Raw genomic sequence first — 15,125 nt, forward strand, 5'->3', positions numbered from 1 at the left:
TTTGTTGCTGAACGCTTGTAAATGAGCCACTGCACATTTACAAGTGTCCTTTAAAATCTAATACATAAGCGTTCAAGTGAAAATAACAGAATTTACTTTATAATACCTCTTGATGTAATACAGGTTCAGACATATTCTACATGTCTCCATTCATTATCAAACTACTCTTACACATGCACACACATGAAAGCTATAAGTGCTACAGAAGGGTATTAGCATTATTACTGTGATTATATATTCCAAAAACATAACTGTAAAAATATTCTTACATGATGAAATTTAATTTTGTTTTTAATTAGCTATTTGGATACATTACCTTGAAATACAATAGAATAAAATTAAATTAATTTCAGTTAAAAAGAATTATTTGTTGGCAAGCATAATTAAATGGACTCCATTGTATCATAGTATTATCGACATTTGTTATAATTTTTCCAGAGTGAAGCATTACAGTATATGAGAGATGGTATGAAAGAATTGCCTACATGTATTAATCCTCCTTATTATCAGCAAAACGGAGTGCAAACAATTGGTAGTCAGGGACTGCCAAATTCAAGCATGGGATTGGATGGGAAAGATCACTTCAGCCAAATGTTGAAATTTACTTCCTCGTGTGTAACGGATGTGAGGTCAGGCATTGTCGTGGAGAAGGAGGACCTCGTGTTTTTGGTGGCCAACTATGCTCATTTCAACAGCCTCATCTCCTTACACATTTTTCAGTTGGATATGAATTTCCATCTTTGCTTTTTGCTTTGTATGTGCATCTATAACAGCCACCATTTTGAACTACTTGTGTGGCAGCACTCATGTGATCGATTGCTGTACCACTCACTGTGGTGGAATAAGAGGCTAGTACTGTTCACTTGATGTGTAAATCTTTTTTCTGCACTCAAATCAAAAGAAAATACAATAGGAAGTACTTCTTTCATATTATCCCTCGTAGTAAAAATGTAAATGATATATAAAATATAATTATTTATTAAATTTCTAATACAATATTGTGTTTTGACTACAGATGACTCAACAATTGGCAAAGATTTTTTTGACTTTTTCTCTGTTTTGAAAAAGTTGCAGTTAATGAACAAAGGATGCTATTTGTTTTGGCTGTTTATTATCCAAACTACAGTTGTTGAAGACTATAAAAGGATAATAACTTATTTTCTTCAGGTATGTTCATCTTCATAAAGAAAAATTATCAGTCTCTGTTAATTCTGATTATCACTCTTCCTTGCAAATAAGCCTAAGGGAGACTTATACAGCTTCCTGGGATGGCTTCTTGCTCTCCCATTAACTACTGCTTTATGCAGAACAGGTTCCTCTCACCAGTTTATTTCTCGATCTTATTGTCTCTTCCTGTATACCAAAGTTTGTAATTCATATCCCTCAATCTGTCCCCCCCCCCCCCATAGCCAACATCAGGACGTTATTACTCACTCACTCACTCTGGACTCTCTCTCTCACTCACTGCTTTTCCAAATGAAGCAACCAGATCTATGCCCTCATTAGTCCAAATCCAGATTTGAACTGATGAGTGCTTTATACAATGGCATTCACCTACTCACCCTATTTGTCAGCATTCTCATTATGGTAGCAGTTGTCCAAGTAACATCACAAACTTTTCCCCTAACTTCAACTCCCATTTCCACTATCCCAACACGTCACTTGTCACCTCCAAATATAATACACCTCATTCCACCTTTCCTGACCAGAGTGGTCAAAAGTTAAACTTGGCACCACCGAATTGGTACCCATTCATCAGGCAGAGCATCATTCCATTCACATTCTTTTGCAGTAATGCCATTTAGAATTCTCTGCCATTACTTTCCCCAATTTAGCATTATCTGCAAACAGCTTCATATTGTTCCCTCAAAGCTTAAATAATATCTTCTTTTCTATATACATTAATCAATAGTTACCTTTGAACAGAACTGTGTCACACCACCTTGTTCTCCAAGAAATGTTCCTCATGCACATTTTTTTGGTTGTCCACCCCAACTTTAATACTGTGATATCCTGTTATGTTATGCAGTTTCTATTAAATACACAGTTCCTTAATTTATGGAAATCGAAGGGAAAAATCATGATAGCTCAAAAACTATGACGAATTTTAATGCAATTTGGTGATTATATGAGATATGAAAGAAACACCCATAGAAATTGTAAATAGCTTAATTCAGTAACAAATGGGTATAGATACACAAAGACAATGTTCAAAAACAAGAGGTCAAAATAAGATTGTCAAAGTGCCTCCAGTTCCAGACTCAGCATCACTTTTTTGCATAATGTACCTGGAATAACTCTTCATTCTAGTCAGCAGCATCCTTGTTCAGGAAATCAGTGGGAAGTCTGCTGATAAAGAAAACTGCAGAGGGTTTGATGTCACAAAGTCTTCCATGGAAGACTTTGTGACACCCTCCCCACACACACGCCCCAAAGAAAAAATTTTGCCAGCCTGATTGGCGAGTGGTTACCATGTAATATCTTCTTTATCTTTACTCTCTTCTATCTTTATTCTATTCCTAATTCTTTATAGCTTTACTTTAATGCGTACTATGATTATGACTTCTACTGCGTACTATGATTACCCACCTTCCGTATTTACTAGTTGAATGCATATGAATACTGGAAATTTATTTGTCAGACTGCGCCACCAATATATCATTTAATTGGCATAAGACTAAATAAAACTTCCGATAGATTTCCCTCTCTCTCACGAGCGAAGTTTCTTTTATCAATGTTTACTTTAACAGTCGTGGTTCGTAAGTAACTGAACTGCGTTTTTATTGCCTTAAATTATTTCCTGCTCACAAGTCCGATTTATTTAAGAACAGTGCAGTTGTAAAATAAAAGATCAGGCAGCACTCTTTTAACAAATAATTAAAACACATTTATTTACTAATTATACATGAATTAAACAATAGAGAGATTGCTTTCTCTATGCATTTAAAAAAATCTTTAGCATAAATTAGAACCTTTTTTACTTTAACACTAATTAACTTCTTTAACTCACAATCTTATTTACTCTTCGCGTACAAATTCAACTTATTAAACTTCTAGTTTACTTGCAAAGAGGTTAGCTAACTCTCTGTTAAGTTATTTTTACAATTTTTATATCAACTTCCAATATGCCAATCAATTCTTTAATGACACTTCTTACTGCTATTACCAAATTCTTAAAAGTCTTTCTATAACATACTATAAGAGGAATTGTACAAAAGTATGGAACTTACAAAGGCTCTGTATCGCACATTCAGTCAAAAGTCATGCACAAAAAGTTCTAAGGCAATTCTTTCTCTCAGATCTTGAACTTCCTCAGGAATATCTGGCTTCAGTAATATCTCATCGGGAAAATAGCGGGCTGTGGACTGCGGTACTCATTCAGCTCCGGCAAAAGGTTTTACCACGGCGAAAAGAAAAACTTCTAAGCGAAGCTGCCTCGGGTAATTTACATTGTCTTTTCTCCTCTGCTTTGGCTTGCCAAAAATGCCTGGATGACTGCCGTCTCCAATAACTCGAACTGCTGCCTCCAAGAAACTGAAACTGCCACCAACTCTCAATTGTGATCCCTCTCTCTGGCATCTGGAAGCCTTTCCTTCTTCGGCAACTTCTGGAAGCCCTCTTTTGGCGACGACTAGAACCAGGAAGCCCCTTATGTTCTGCTCAGTCTCCTTTTATTTTGTGATCTCATGACCTTACACTAAGGGTAGTAAACCCCGAAGAATTCGGCATGACTCTTTCATGTTCTTTTTAATTTAACCCGCTCTTTGTTCTCCTTTGTGCAATCTTTTGATACTTTACTTCTTCTTTCAGGGCCGTGAAAACTTCTCTAAACCTAGCGGCACTCTTAGATACTATCTTTAAACGTGTTAGCGCAGTAAGCAACTCTTATATACAAAACTAGTAAACAACTTTTCCTACGCTCTTACACATAACTATATACATATACAAAGTTACCTTGGGAATTGGATTGGTGTTCTCAAATTTGGTCCCCAGGATTTGAAGGGGATAAATTAACTGTGGATAGGGTATAGAGGTGGATAACAAAGATGGTTTCAGGACTGTACAATATCAATTATGAGGATCAGCTGAGGGAACATGGACTGCAGAGTTTTGTGGATAGGAGGAGGAGAGGTGATAGAGACTTTAAACTGTTGAGAGGCAGTTACAGGGTGGACATTGGGGAGTTCTTTTGCTTGATGAAACAGTGGGAAGGAGCAATGACAAGAGGCCATCCCTGGAAGTTAGGAAAGGAAGTTGTGAGGAGTGGTTTCATTGTGTGGAGGGTGGTTGAACCGTGGAATGCATTGCCTGAGAGAGTGGTGAGAGCAAGATCGGTCAATGAGTGGTATGATAGACGTTGTGTTTCCTAAGAAGGACCTCCCACGATGAGTCTCTTGACTCCATGGAGGGCTGAATAATAATTACCAGATCAAGCGCTCTCAAACCCCTGGTTCTCCACATGACATAATGTTTTGGGGAATTTTCCATTAGCAACTGTATAAATTCCACTTCCATTCTGCTGGGTTCCCTTTCCTCCCTCCAATCTATGTTCCCATAGTTGAAGTCTCCCATAATCTCTCTGGTTTATAACAGTAACTAACAATGAACAATGTATTTTGTCCTGTTGGCTTCTATTTCACACTAGACAGCCTCAAATGAACCATCTCCCCAGGCCTAAAATTCTCTTTAACTTACAATTTTGTTGGTTGTAGTTTTTTTAGCTATTATCAGCAATATCCCATCCACTGTTCTATTCTCTCTATCCTCCCTAAAAATACAGTACCTTTTACATTCTATTCCTGTAACTATATCATTTTCTGTTAACAAGGTGTTGCTGATACCTATCAATTTTGGCAAAATTCAGCTGACAAATGCCAAAATTAACACATAAGTCCATTGTTCATGAACTCCTCTCCATTATTCCTGATACTTCTGGCATCAGGGTACATGCATTTCAATATCTCCTTGTACCCGCAATTATCCTTGTGCAATGTCATCACCAACCTGTGAAATGGCATTCAGCATTGCATATTTTCTGTTCACACAGCTATTTATCCCAGTGGTGGCCAAATACATGTTTGATTGCCCCCCCCCCCCCCAGTATCTCTAGTTTTTTCTGGTTTTGTATTTCCAGATTCTTACTAAACAACACTTCCTTCAGACACCTAACTCCAAAACCATTTTTAAATGTAGTCCATGAGGCAAGGCACATATAAGTCCTTTTGTCCATCAAATTCACCTCATATAAATTTATAAACTGCACACATACCATTCTTCCTCACAATCTTCTCATTGACTCATTAGCAATCATGGTCCTTCTTTTCAACTCTGTCCTGTCATAACGAGGCAGCAGAATCACAATTTTTTACTTTCTTACCCTTCATTTTCACTTCTTGGTATGCAGTTATACATTGTTCATGAACTTCAATGCACTGTCAACATGTTTTCTGCACAGCTTATCTACTCAACTTGTTGATGCTAGTTGACTACAGAACTTCCCATAATCACCAACTTTTATACATCCACATAAGTCCATTTTTTGCAGTCTCTTGTTTTGCTACTTCCGAAATAAATACCTCATGATTACTCTCACCAACTGGCGGTAGTGTCAGTAGCTCATTAACATACATCTTGTGAAGTTATCACCAAATCCAAAACTCTTAAAACTTAGAGTTGCTTCTGTCAAATGCTTATTAAGATATTTATCACTCAGAAATTCAACAAATTCACTATCCTATAATTAAAATCTTGCATTAGATTAATATCACCTTCTTTTTTTACTTGCCAAACCAACTTGCCTAAACATTTTACAATACATTCCCTGGCTTATAACAACATCCTGTTAAATATACTAGCTTCTTAATTTCACCTTCACACCACACAGATTCAAAATCTTCATATGTACTTCCACACTTAGCGCACAAAATTCCTGTGCAATCATTAACAGCACTCCTCTCCTTCTGGAAAATTGTATATCCTTCCATTTCTATTCTCTAACCAAGTTCCACTTACACTGATTATCTTTGGGCTTAATCAATGCAACAATCTCTAGTCCTTTATTTCAAGTGCTCCTTATATTTATTTACAAACAACCATCCCTCTCTTTGGGGCAATTCCACCAACATTCTCTACTCTAGCTGCTATATCACACCTCTCTCAATGGGAATGGTCAATCTGATCACTTACTCTCATCATTAGAAACATGACTTCTTGATTCTGTACCTTCTCACCAAACAACTACTTCTCTAATAATCTAAGTATTATGACCAGTATATCAGATTACACTATTCTCATTAATGCAACATGATGAGGAGTTTGAATGTAGAAATCATTGTAAAGGAGGGACTGATAGTGTGTGAACAGAGGTATATGAGAAACTTGATGTTAATAGAGCAGCGGAACTCTACACCATATCACCACATCTTGAAGGAATACTCCCAAGGATACTGTTAAATTAGTTACTGACTATTCTTGTATCAAGGCAAGTTTGAAAAGAGCAAAAAAGATAAAATTATTTTGCTTCATCGGGGGAGGGGGGGGGTAATGAGTGAGTCTAAAAATTATTGACTAATCTGGGGTTGTGGTTATGGTGTTGGAGAGGATGATGGATGAGGATGAGGGAGAGGACTTGGGCTGATGATAGCAGTATTGGTCTGCATGGCTTTGTTAAAGGGAAGTCATGTTTTAGCAGTCTGCTTATACCACAAGGACAGTCTTTGGACAAGGGAGATGCATATATAGCATACCTGGATTTTTTTAAAGGCCTTTGATATTGTCACACGACTTCTTTCTCAGCCATTTTCGATCCACTGCTGAACGAAGGCCTGCCTCCCCTATAATCTTCCAGTTTTCCTGGTCGTCGTCGTCTTCTGCCATCCATCTCTTTCCAGCCAGTTTTTCTATTTCATCTGTCCATCTTGTCTTTGGGTGTTCTTGTCTTCTCTTTCCTGTTAATCATGTGACTAGTTAGTAATTAAACTGGAGTGAATAGGGTTGGATAACAGACTGACAAGTTGGCAAGGTTTTGTGTGTAGGGGAGTAGAATTCCAAAAGAGAATGATCCGTAGCTGTGCTGCAGGGGTCTATTTTGGGACCAATATAATGATGTAGCCTTATAAATGTATTTGTATGGACTGTGTGAGTAGGGAAGTGAGTGGTTGCCAGTTCAGTGCCGCAAATTGTAATGGCTTGAAAAATTTGGTAGGCAAGGTAAGCCGAGTGTACAGTTGATGGGGAAATTTTAAAGGTAATGGGATGAGATCTTGGAGTGGTGGTGGATAAAAATATGAAGTTTAGGGATTGCATTGCTAAAATTGTGAGGACAGCATAATGGATAATGGCAGTGATGAGGAAGACCTTGACATATAGAAGCAAATAAATTAAGGTGTGAACTACTGTGTAGGATATGAAGGCAGCAGTATAATGAAATTGCAAACAAGGGAGTGAGAAGCAGATTCTTTTCATGGAGAGCGATTTGGCAAGTTGGAATACATTACCTGAAAGTATAGCGAGTGTAGAAACTCTGAAGGTTTGAGGCATGATTTGATTATCTTTTAACACGTGGGAGAGTGTGGATCCTGTGATAAGTCTTTTGATTCAGTGGAAGTCTGACATTAATAATAATAATGTGTTCAGAAAAATTATTTCAATAATCAGACTTTATTTCATTAAGCTAAAAAATGTTTATAAATAAAAATACCTTAATTATTTAAAAAGTTATATTATAGATATTATTTCTGGAAAATTTTCCATGTTACTCCTAAATAAATATTTACATTTTATTTAATAATTATTTTTAAATTGAGATAATACAAAAGATAATTTTACCCCAGTAGTGGAAATTTAAAAAATTACTTATATTACTGCTTTATTTCAGTGTGATGTTTCAACCCTTCAATTTGGAAATTCTGTAACATGTCATTTATGGTCAAATATACCAGGAGTAGAAAAGTGAGTGCCTTGAAGTATTGTTTATTTATAATAATGTAATAATTATATATATAATAATATACAGGGTTAGCCTAAAAGAAATAGACACTTTCAAAGTTTTACAGAAAGAAGAGTTTTAATAGCTAGGCTGAAATACTTACATGGGCAAGTTACAAGTGTTCTATGTGTGACCCTTTTGTAACACAACAAATATCAATGCGATAGTACAGTTCTTCCCAAACACTTCTCAGCATGTCCATGTCAACAGTTGCAGCAGCTACTGTGATGCATTGTTTAAGATCGTCCACACTTGTAGGGAGGGGAGGAACAAAAACTCTGTCCTTTATGTACCCCCCATAAGAAGTTGTCACAGGGTGTTAAATCTGGACTTCTTGGTGGCAACATGTAAGAGCCATGTTCTGGGCGGTTGAACGTCCAATCTAACCCTGAGGCAAATTTTCATCCAGGTAATTTCTAATTTCAAGGTGCCAGTGCAGCAGAGCACCATCTTGGACAAATATGAAATTGTCATGGTCTTCTTGTAGTTGAGGCATCAGCCACTCACGTAACATGTCTAGGTAAGTTATTCCACTCACTGTTTTTTCCTGGAAAAAGAATGGTCCACACGCTTTTTTACAAGATACAGCACAAAAAATGTTCACTTTGGGTGAATCCCTTACATGCTCCACTACAGCTCTCGGGTTTTCAGTTCCCCATATACGAACGTTGTGTTTGTTTACTGTACCACTAATGTGGGAAATTGATTCGTCACCGAAAACTAGCCAGTCAAAGAAATCATCAATTTCTTCATTATGTTGCTGCATGTCCATACAGAATGAGTGATTGAGAATTTTGTCGTTTTCATTGAGGTTCTGCAATAATTGCAGCCGGTAAGGGAACATTCGTAAACGTTTATGCAAGATATTCCACTGGAATATCTTGCATAAACAGAACTTGAAGTTGTAAACTCACACGTGTTGTCGACTTCTTTGGGGTGCACGTGTAAGTCTCACGAACACGAGTCACTATTTCCTCAGATACAGGTGGTCTCCCAAGACTTTTGCCCTTGCACAGACAACAAGTTTCCTTAAATTTCTTGCTCCAATCATTAGATTAAAACGACAGTAACAGAATTTGTTTTTGCAAATTCAATCATGCAGAAAGCCTTCTCCAGCTGGTGAGCAGCCATACTGCTCGACTTACGTCAAGGGTGCTTATGTGCTGCTGACGTCACGAAGACAAACAAAAAGTGGAGGTTGTAAACTTGAGGACTTTATCTATAAAACAGTACTAAATGCTTTCTGATGTAACCAACAAATTTCAATTTATAAAGCGTTTAAACTATTTCTTTTAGGCTAACCCTGTATATATATATATATATATGATATAATTTATTTATTGTTTATATATTTAGCTGGCCGAGTAGTTAGTGTATCTGCTCTCCAGCCGAAAGGCTGCGGGTTCGAATCCTGCCATGGGCATGGATGTTTGTGAGTGTCTGTGGAAATACGAGTGGTGGTGGTCGGTTGTTGGTGTAGTTGCGGTCAGTTGGTGGATTGAATAGTGGAGACAGAGCCATAAAGCAGGTGCCCTCCCTTGATGAGTCCTTGGACTCCCTAGAGGTGTCAAATAATAATAATAATATAAAATGAGTCTTGACTGAATCAGTTCCACCATAATGGAAATATATTCTGCATAGTTACGGATTACAATTAGTTTTCATTATTATTACGGGCAACTCCAGGGAGGCCCCTAACATCATGTCCACACAACTGTTCGACATTCCCACAGTATCTATCATACCTTGCCTTGAACTCATTCACTGTCATAGCACCCACAACAGACTCTGGCAGCTTATTCCACTCATTTACCACTCTAAAAGTAAAGAACCCAGCTCTAACACCCTTGCTAACCATGCTCTTACCCAGCTTCCATAGATGTCCCCTAGTTCTCCCACCACCAGTCCTGATCTCAAAAATATCCTCTGAATTAATTGTTTCTAATTATAACGGCCAATGTTCTATAAACTCAATTATTATAACAAAATCATCATCATGCGTATGAAGGATTTAGGCCTAGCATGGCCTGTTCCAGGCTTAGAAGTCATCATTTAAGAGGACGTTCTGGTTTTCTTTTTCCTAGAAAGATTACCAACATGATATCTCATGTTGGTAATCTTTCTGTTTTCATTCTTTAATTTTTTCAATTACTGGTTCTTGGTTTAATTCTTCCATAAACTTCATTTCTGCTGTTATTAATCTTTGTCTTTTTGTTTTATTGTCCAGATTTCGCTTCCATACAGTAAGATTGGTAGGGCTAATGTATTGTATACTTTTAGTCTGGTTTTTTTTTGAAATAGGTTTGGTTTAAATATAGAGTTAATTACATATTTTGCAATTTTTACGTTTATATCTTTTTCATTTTCATATGTGATCATACATCCTAGGTAGTTAAATGAATTCACCTGTTCTAAGATTTTGTTATCTATTACTATTTTAGTTCTTGCTGGATCTTGTCCTTTAAAAGCCATAGCTTTTGATTTTTCTGTTGATATCTCATGTAGATCTAAAATAGCTTTCTGTAAGTTATCTTCAGAATTTGTAATTATTATTTGGTCGTTGGCAAAAAGGAGTGTGTTTAAGTTCACTGTAGGAGAAAGTTTAATTCCTTGATGTAAATTTTTATTCCATTTTATTTCATTTAAGTAGATATGAAAAAGAGTTGCTGAGAGGGGACATCTCTGTCGGACCCCTTGGTTTCTCTCTCTCTCTCTCGTATATGATAGCTCATGATTTAATCTTATTTGTATTCGATTATTTTCATATATACTTGTGATAGCTTTTAGGATATTATTTGGTATTTGTCTTTCTGTTAATATGTTAAATAATATGTTTCTTTTAACTTTGTGAAATGCTTTTTCAAAGTCAATAAATGCAAGATGTGTTTCTAAGTTGTATTCTCTTCTTTTCTCTATTATTAATTTTAGGTAAAAGGTGGGTCTATACATGATCGTCCTTTTCTAAATCCATTCTGTACTTCTAAAATAAAGTTTTCGAATTATTTCATTAGTTTTCTATTTAAGATTCTGCTATATATTTTGTAACAGGAATTTAGTATACTGATACCTCTATAGTTTTTAGGGTCATCTCTTATTACCTTTTTTTAAAGAGAGGAATCATAATTGCTTTTTTCCATTCTATTGGAGGAATACCAGTTGAATAAATTTTATTTAAAAATAATAAGTCTTTCTTTGAATCTTGTTCCTGCGTATTTATATAGTTCTGAACCTAGCTTATCTTCTCCAGGTGATTTTACGTTTCTTGTTTCTTTCAGGCTGATTTCTAATTTTTCTTTAGTTATTTCCTTTTCATTTTCGTTAATTGTTTGCCAGTTGTCTTCTTAAAAATATTTGTCTGTCCACAATTCTGTGTATTAATTTAGAAATTCTTCTAATTTCAATTCGGTGTTTCAAAATCTTATATACGGGTCTTATTTTATATAAATCATGTTCTAAATTAGAAACAAATTATTATTATTATTATTCAGGCCTCCATGGAGTCAAAAGACTCATCGTGGGAGGTCCTTCCTAAGAACACAAAGTCTGTCAATACTCATTGAGGGGGTTATATAGAATGAGTTATAGGCAAAAATGGAAATGCAGATGCATCTGCATGAAAGTGGATGGAGTGAGTTAAGAGATGGGTCAGTAATTAGTCTAATTGCTCTTTTCTATATTAGGTGAAGTATTTTTATGGCATTCATAGGGGTACCAGTCCAAATGTGAAATCAGTATTCAATAGTTCAATTAGTCCGTGCAGTTAGCCTAGTGGCTGTGTGCTTCGCAACCACATGCCTGGGGAAGGAGTGTCCTAGGTTCGATTCCCGTTGATGACGTGAGGAGCTGAAGGATCTTCCTCGGGCATGGCCAGTAGGGTTTTTTGCTCAGTTTATCCCGGCGTTTTTTCATCCCGCAAAGCAGGCAAACTGTCCCTGAGAACTCAACACTACGGGGCATAGGGCTGACCACCTTATTCTGTGTTTGAGGTCTGATGATTAATAAACCCTCGACACTGCATGGTAAAGAGGGTATAAAGAAGATGAGATAGTTGAATTAGAGATTTATATAAGGTTAACAGAAATTGAACTTTCAGGAACCATTAGGCTGACATTAATGTGAGTGGAGTTAGTGGCAAAGTGGTTTCAAAGGATGATGGAATGGCTACATATGGAGAAGTGATTGTTAGAGGTGTATAACATGTTTTATGAGTTGTCCAATTCTGTTCAGAGGCAAAGTAAATCATTGAGTGAAAGAAACCCTAGTTTTTTGGAAGCTGAAGAAGCATTGGTTATGATGTGTTTATACCAGGAGAGGCTTGATGTTAGGGTAATTCCAAGAAGATCAACCTCATCTTGTTTGGATATTTCAATGTTGTCAAAGTTAATAGTGAAAGAAAATTGTTCTCTTTTGTGTGAAATAAGGCAGAACTGTGTTTTGCTAGCATTGAAATTGACACCATTCAGCCATCACACTATCATTCTCTTATGCTCAACCTTAATAATCTCAAAAGCGATGGTGAAGGTCATCAATGACTAGCTTCTTGACTACCTAGAGATCTGATGGTTAATTAGTGATCACCAACATGTATTCTGCCATTCTTGTTCTACAGTAGATCTTCTTACTAAACATTTTTGACACAAACCATGGAAAGTGCTGGAGAATCTCAGATCATATCTGGTATTGTGGCCTTCTTTCGAAGTTACCACATTATGGTCTCCTTACTTTCCTTTGTAAGGTAGATTTTTAGTTTCCTTTCTTGGTTTTCATTGTGTTATGGCGAATGGTTCTCTCTTGTTTGATTTTCTGTCAGCGGTTGAGCACCCCAAGGTTCTATGCTTTCATCTTTACATTAGTGATGTCTCACTATCATTCAGTCCTACTTACAGGCCAATCTTCTAACCATTCACTTCAGAAAAATTATGGAGACTCCAACCGTGTTAGGCATAATTACTTTAATTTCCCACTGTTTCAACCTTCATATTAAGGTTATCATCTGGAATATACAAGCTATATGACATTTCAAGCAGTAAGCCAAAGTGACAGTGATTCTACTGATATGTAGAATCACTGACCCTGATCTCTATTGGAAAAAAATACATCAAAGCTATATTACAATAAAGAGCCAAGAGGCTATTTTTCCAGCAATAATAATTCCCTCATTATTTTAAAGCCAGATACGAAACTCGGAGATCGAAATCTAAGAGTTTTATGCTGAAGAACTATCGGCGAGTCCAAGCGTAAGTCAACCTGGGTAGTACGCCACCAGAAAAATAGCCTCTTGGCTCTTTATCGTAGTAATAATAATATATGGGTACACTGGTCTGGCAATTCTTTAGTAGGGGTATATGTAAGTTCGGTTCACATAAACCTTGGTATTCCAGGTCTACCTACTCACTGCTGAGACCTCAATAAAGGTCGAAAACCGGTCTAGGTAGTGACCTCTCCTCATAATGTAAAATAGTAATACATCTCCTAGAAGATAAGTTTTATATCATGAGAAAATATTAAGGATAGTGATGGAGCTTGCTCCACCTTTGACAAGAGTTGCCCTAGTGTTGTACTACTCAGGTGTTGACTTACGCTTGGACTCGCCGATAGTTCTTCGGCATGAAACTCTTAGATTTCAATCTCCGAGTTTCGTATCCAGCTTTAAAATAATGAGGGATTTATTATCCCCTTAACTCAAAACTATATTATTATTATTACGTGACTCATCGATGGAGGGCACCTACTCTACAACTCTCCATTTCCACCAACCACAACGAATCGCAACTGCCTTCATCATCTACACCACCACCACTAGTATTTTCACAGACAATCACAAACATCCATGCCCAGGGCGGGATTTGAACCTGCAGCCTTTTGGCTGCAGAGCAGATACGCTGACATTATATTCTATTATAATGTCATCAGAGAACAAATTCATATAGTCTTAATACAGCAAAAATGGTGGCCTAATCCATAATTTAACAAGAGTGTCGTTATATTATATTTAACACTTTGATGAAAAAATTAAGTGGATAGAATATGTGCCATTTATATTCTTGGGATTTTTAGACCATCATTATTGATAAGAATTTCACAGGCCTCCTTAAATTTACACTCATATCACATTTTGGTATTGTGATGTAAACAACAGATGCCTTTCCAGTTAGTTTTATGTAGAGTATTCAGGGCATGATCAGAAAGGCCAGTTTTTGTTTTTATAAAAAAAAAAACATATAAACAACTTTTTGATCCTATGTTTAGCTCTTACAGATCATCATCTGTAATTTTAGTTAACAAAAACAGAGAGAACTGTCCACTACAATTTATGTGTATATAATGCATGTAATGTCCTTTTAGACTTTTTTTTTTTTTTTAATCAAAGCTGGTAAGTGCAAATATCCTAAATTTAATTTCATTACATAATACATATTATTTAATTTGTCTTTGGACAAATAACCACAAAACTAAATTCATGACTTTCTATATTTTCTTAGGCTGACTGATTATGCAAATCACACTGGAAATGACAATAATGAAGATTCTCTGAAGCAGAATTACAGCATTCATCTTATGGAGCAACTTTTTACTTCCTTAAAAAAGTATTTTAAAACCAGAGAATGAAAGTTGTTGTTCATAAGTTGAAAAACAAGAATTTTGAGGTAGTGTTAGTTTGTAATGGTGGAATTATGTGATTGGTTGTATGTATTCTGGTCTAAGTATGGTAATTAAAATTATTTTTTTCAGATTTTAAAGCAGTAAAAATGCAATACATAAATAAATACGCATCCATATTTAAATATCACATCATTGCTAGGGATGCACTAAAGCAGGTTTTATCCGAATACTGAACATTTGGTTTAAAATTTGGCTGAAGCATACCTAATTAAATTGTATAATCAATTTTTTAAAAAAAATTTAATACGCCTTAAAAATTGATAAAAAATTTAATTCACAATGTTTAAAATATAATCAATTATCCATTGGCCAAATATTCAGCACTTCAGCCAAATTGCAGATGTGAAGAAAGATTTTTTTTTTAAAAGTAATAATACTTCACCTAATCATGACTACATGCAAATAAATATGGAGAGAAAGACTTTGAAAGTTTTAAAAACTGATCGGAGAGCTTATGAGAATGCAATCTTTGACA

The 15,125-nt window shown here is 36.0% G+C and overlaps 1 protein-coding gene across 1 annotated transcript in view; it reads left to right on the forward strand.

The window, feature by feature from the left end:
- Positions 1-14,727, forward strand: part of LOC150095526 (inactive DNA (cytosine-5)-methyltransferase DNMT3L-like) — a 361,976-nt gene extending 347,249 nt beyond the window's left edge. Inside the window, exons 16-18 of the mRNA XM_090410700.1 lie at positions 1,016-1,167; positions 7,877-7,950; positions 14,470-14,727. Coding sequence (XP_090266826.1) covers positions 1,016-1,167; positions 7,877-7,950; positions 14,470-14,596 — 353 coding nt within the window. The 3' untranslated portion in view covers positions 14,597-14,727. The remainder of the gene's footprint in view (positions 1-1,015; positions 1,168-7,876; positions 7,951-14,469) is intronic.
- Positions 14,728-15,125: the final 398 nt, after the last annotated feature.

Source organism: Typopeltis vanoorti, chromosome 20 (genome assembly GCF_054136105.1).
Source record: "Typopeltis vanoorti isolate ZY-2024b chromosome 20, IOZ_Tvanoo_1.0, whole genome shotgun sequence".
Classification (NCBI taxonomy): domain Eukaryota; kingdom Metazoa; phylum Arthropoda; class Arachnida; order Uropygi; family Thelyphonidae; genus Typopeltis; species Typopeltis vanoorti.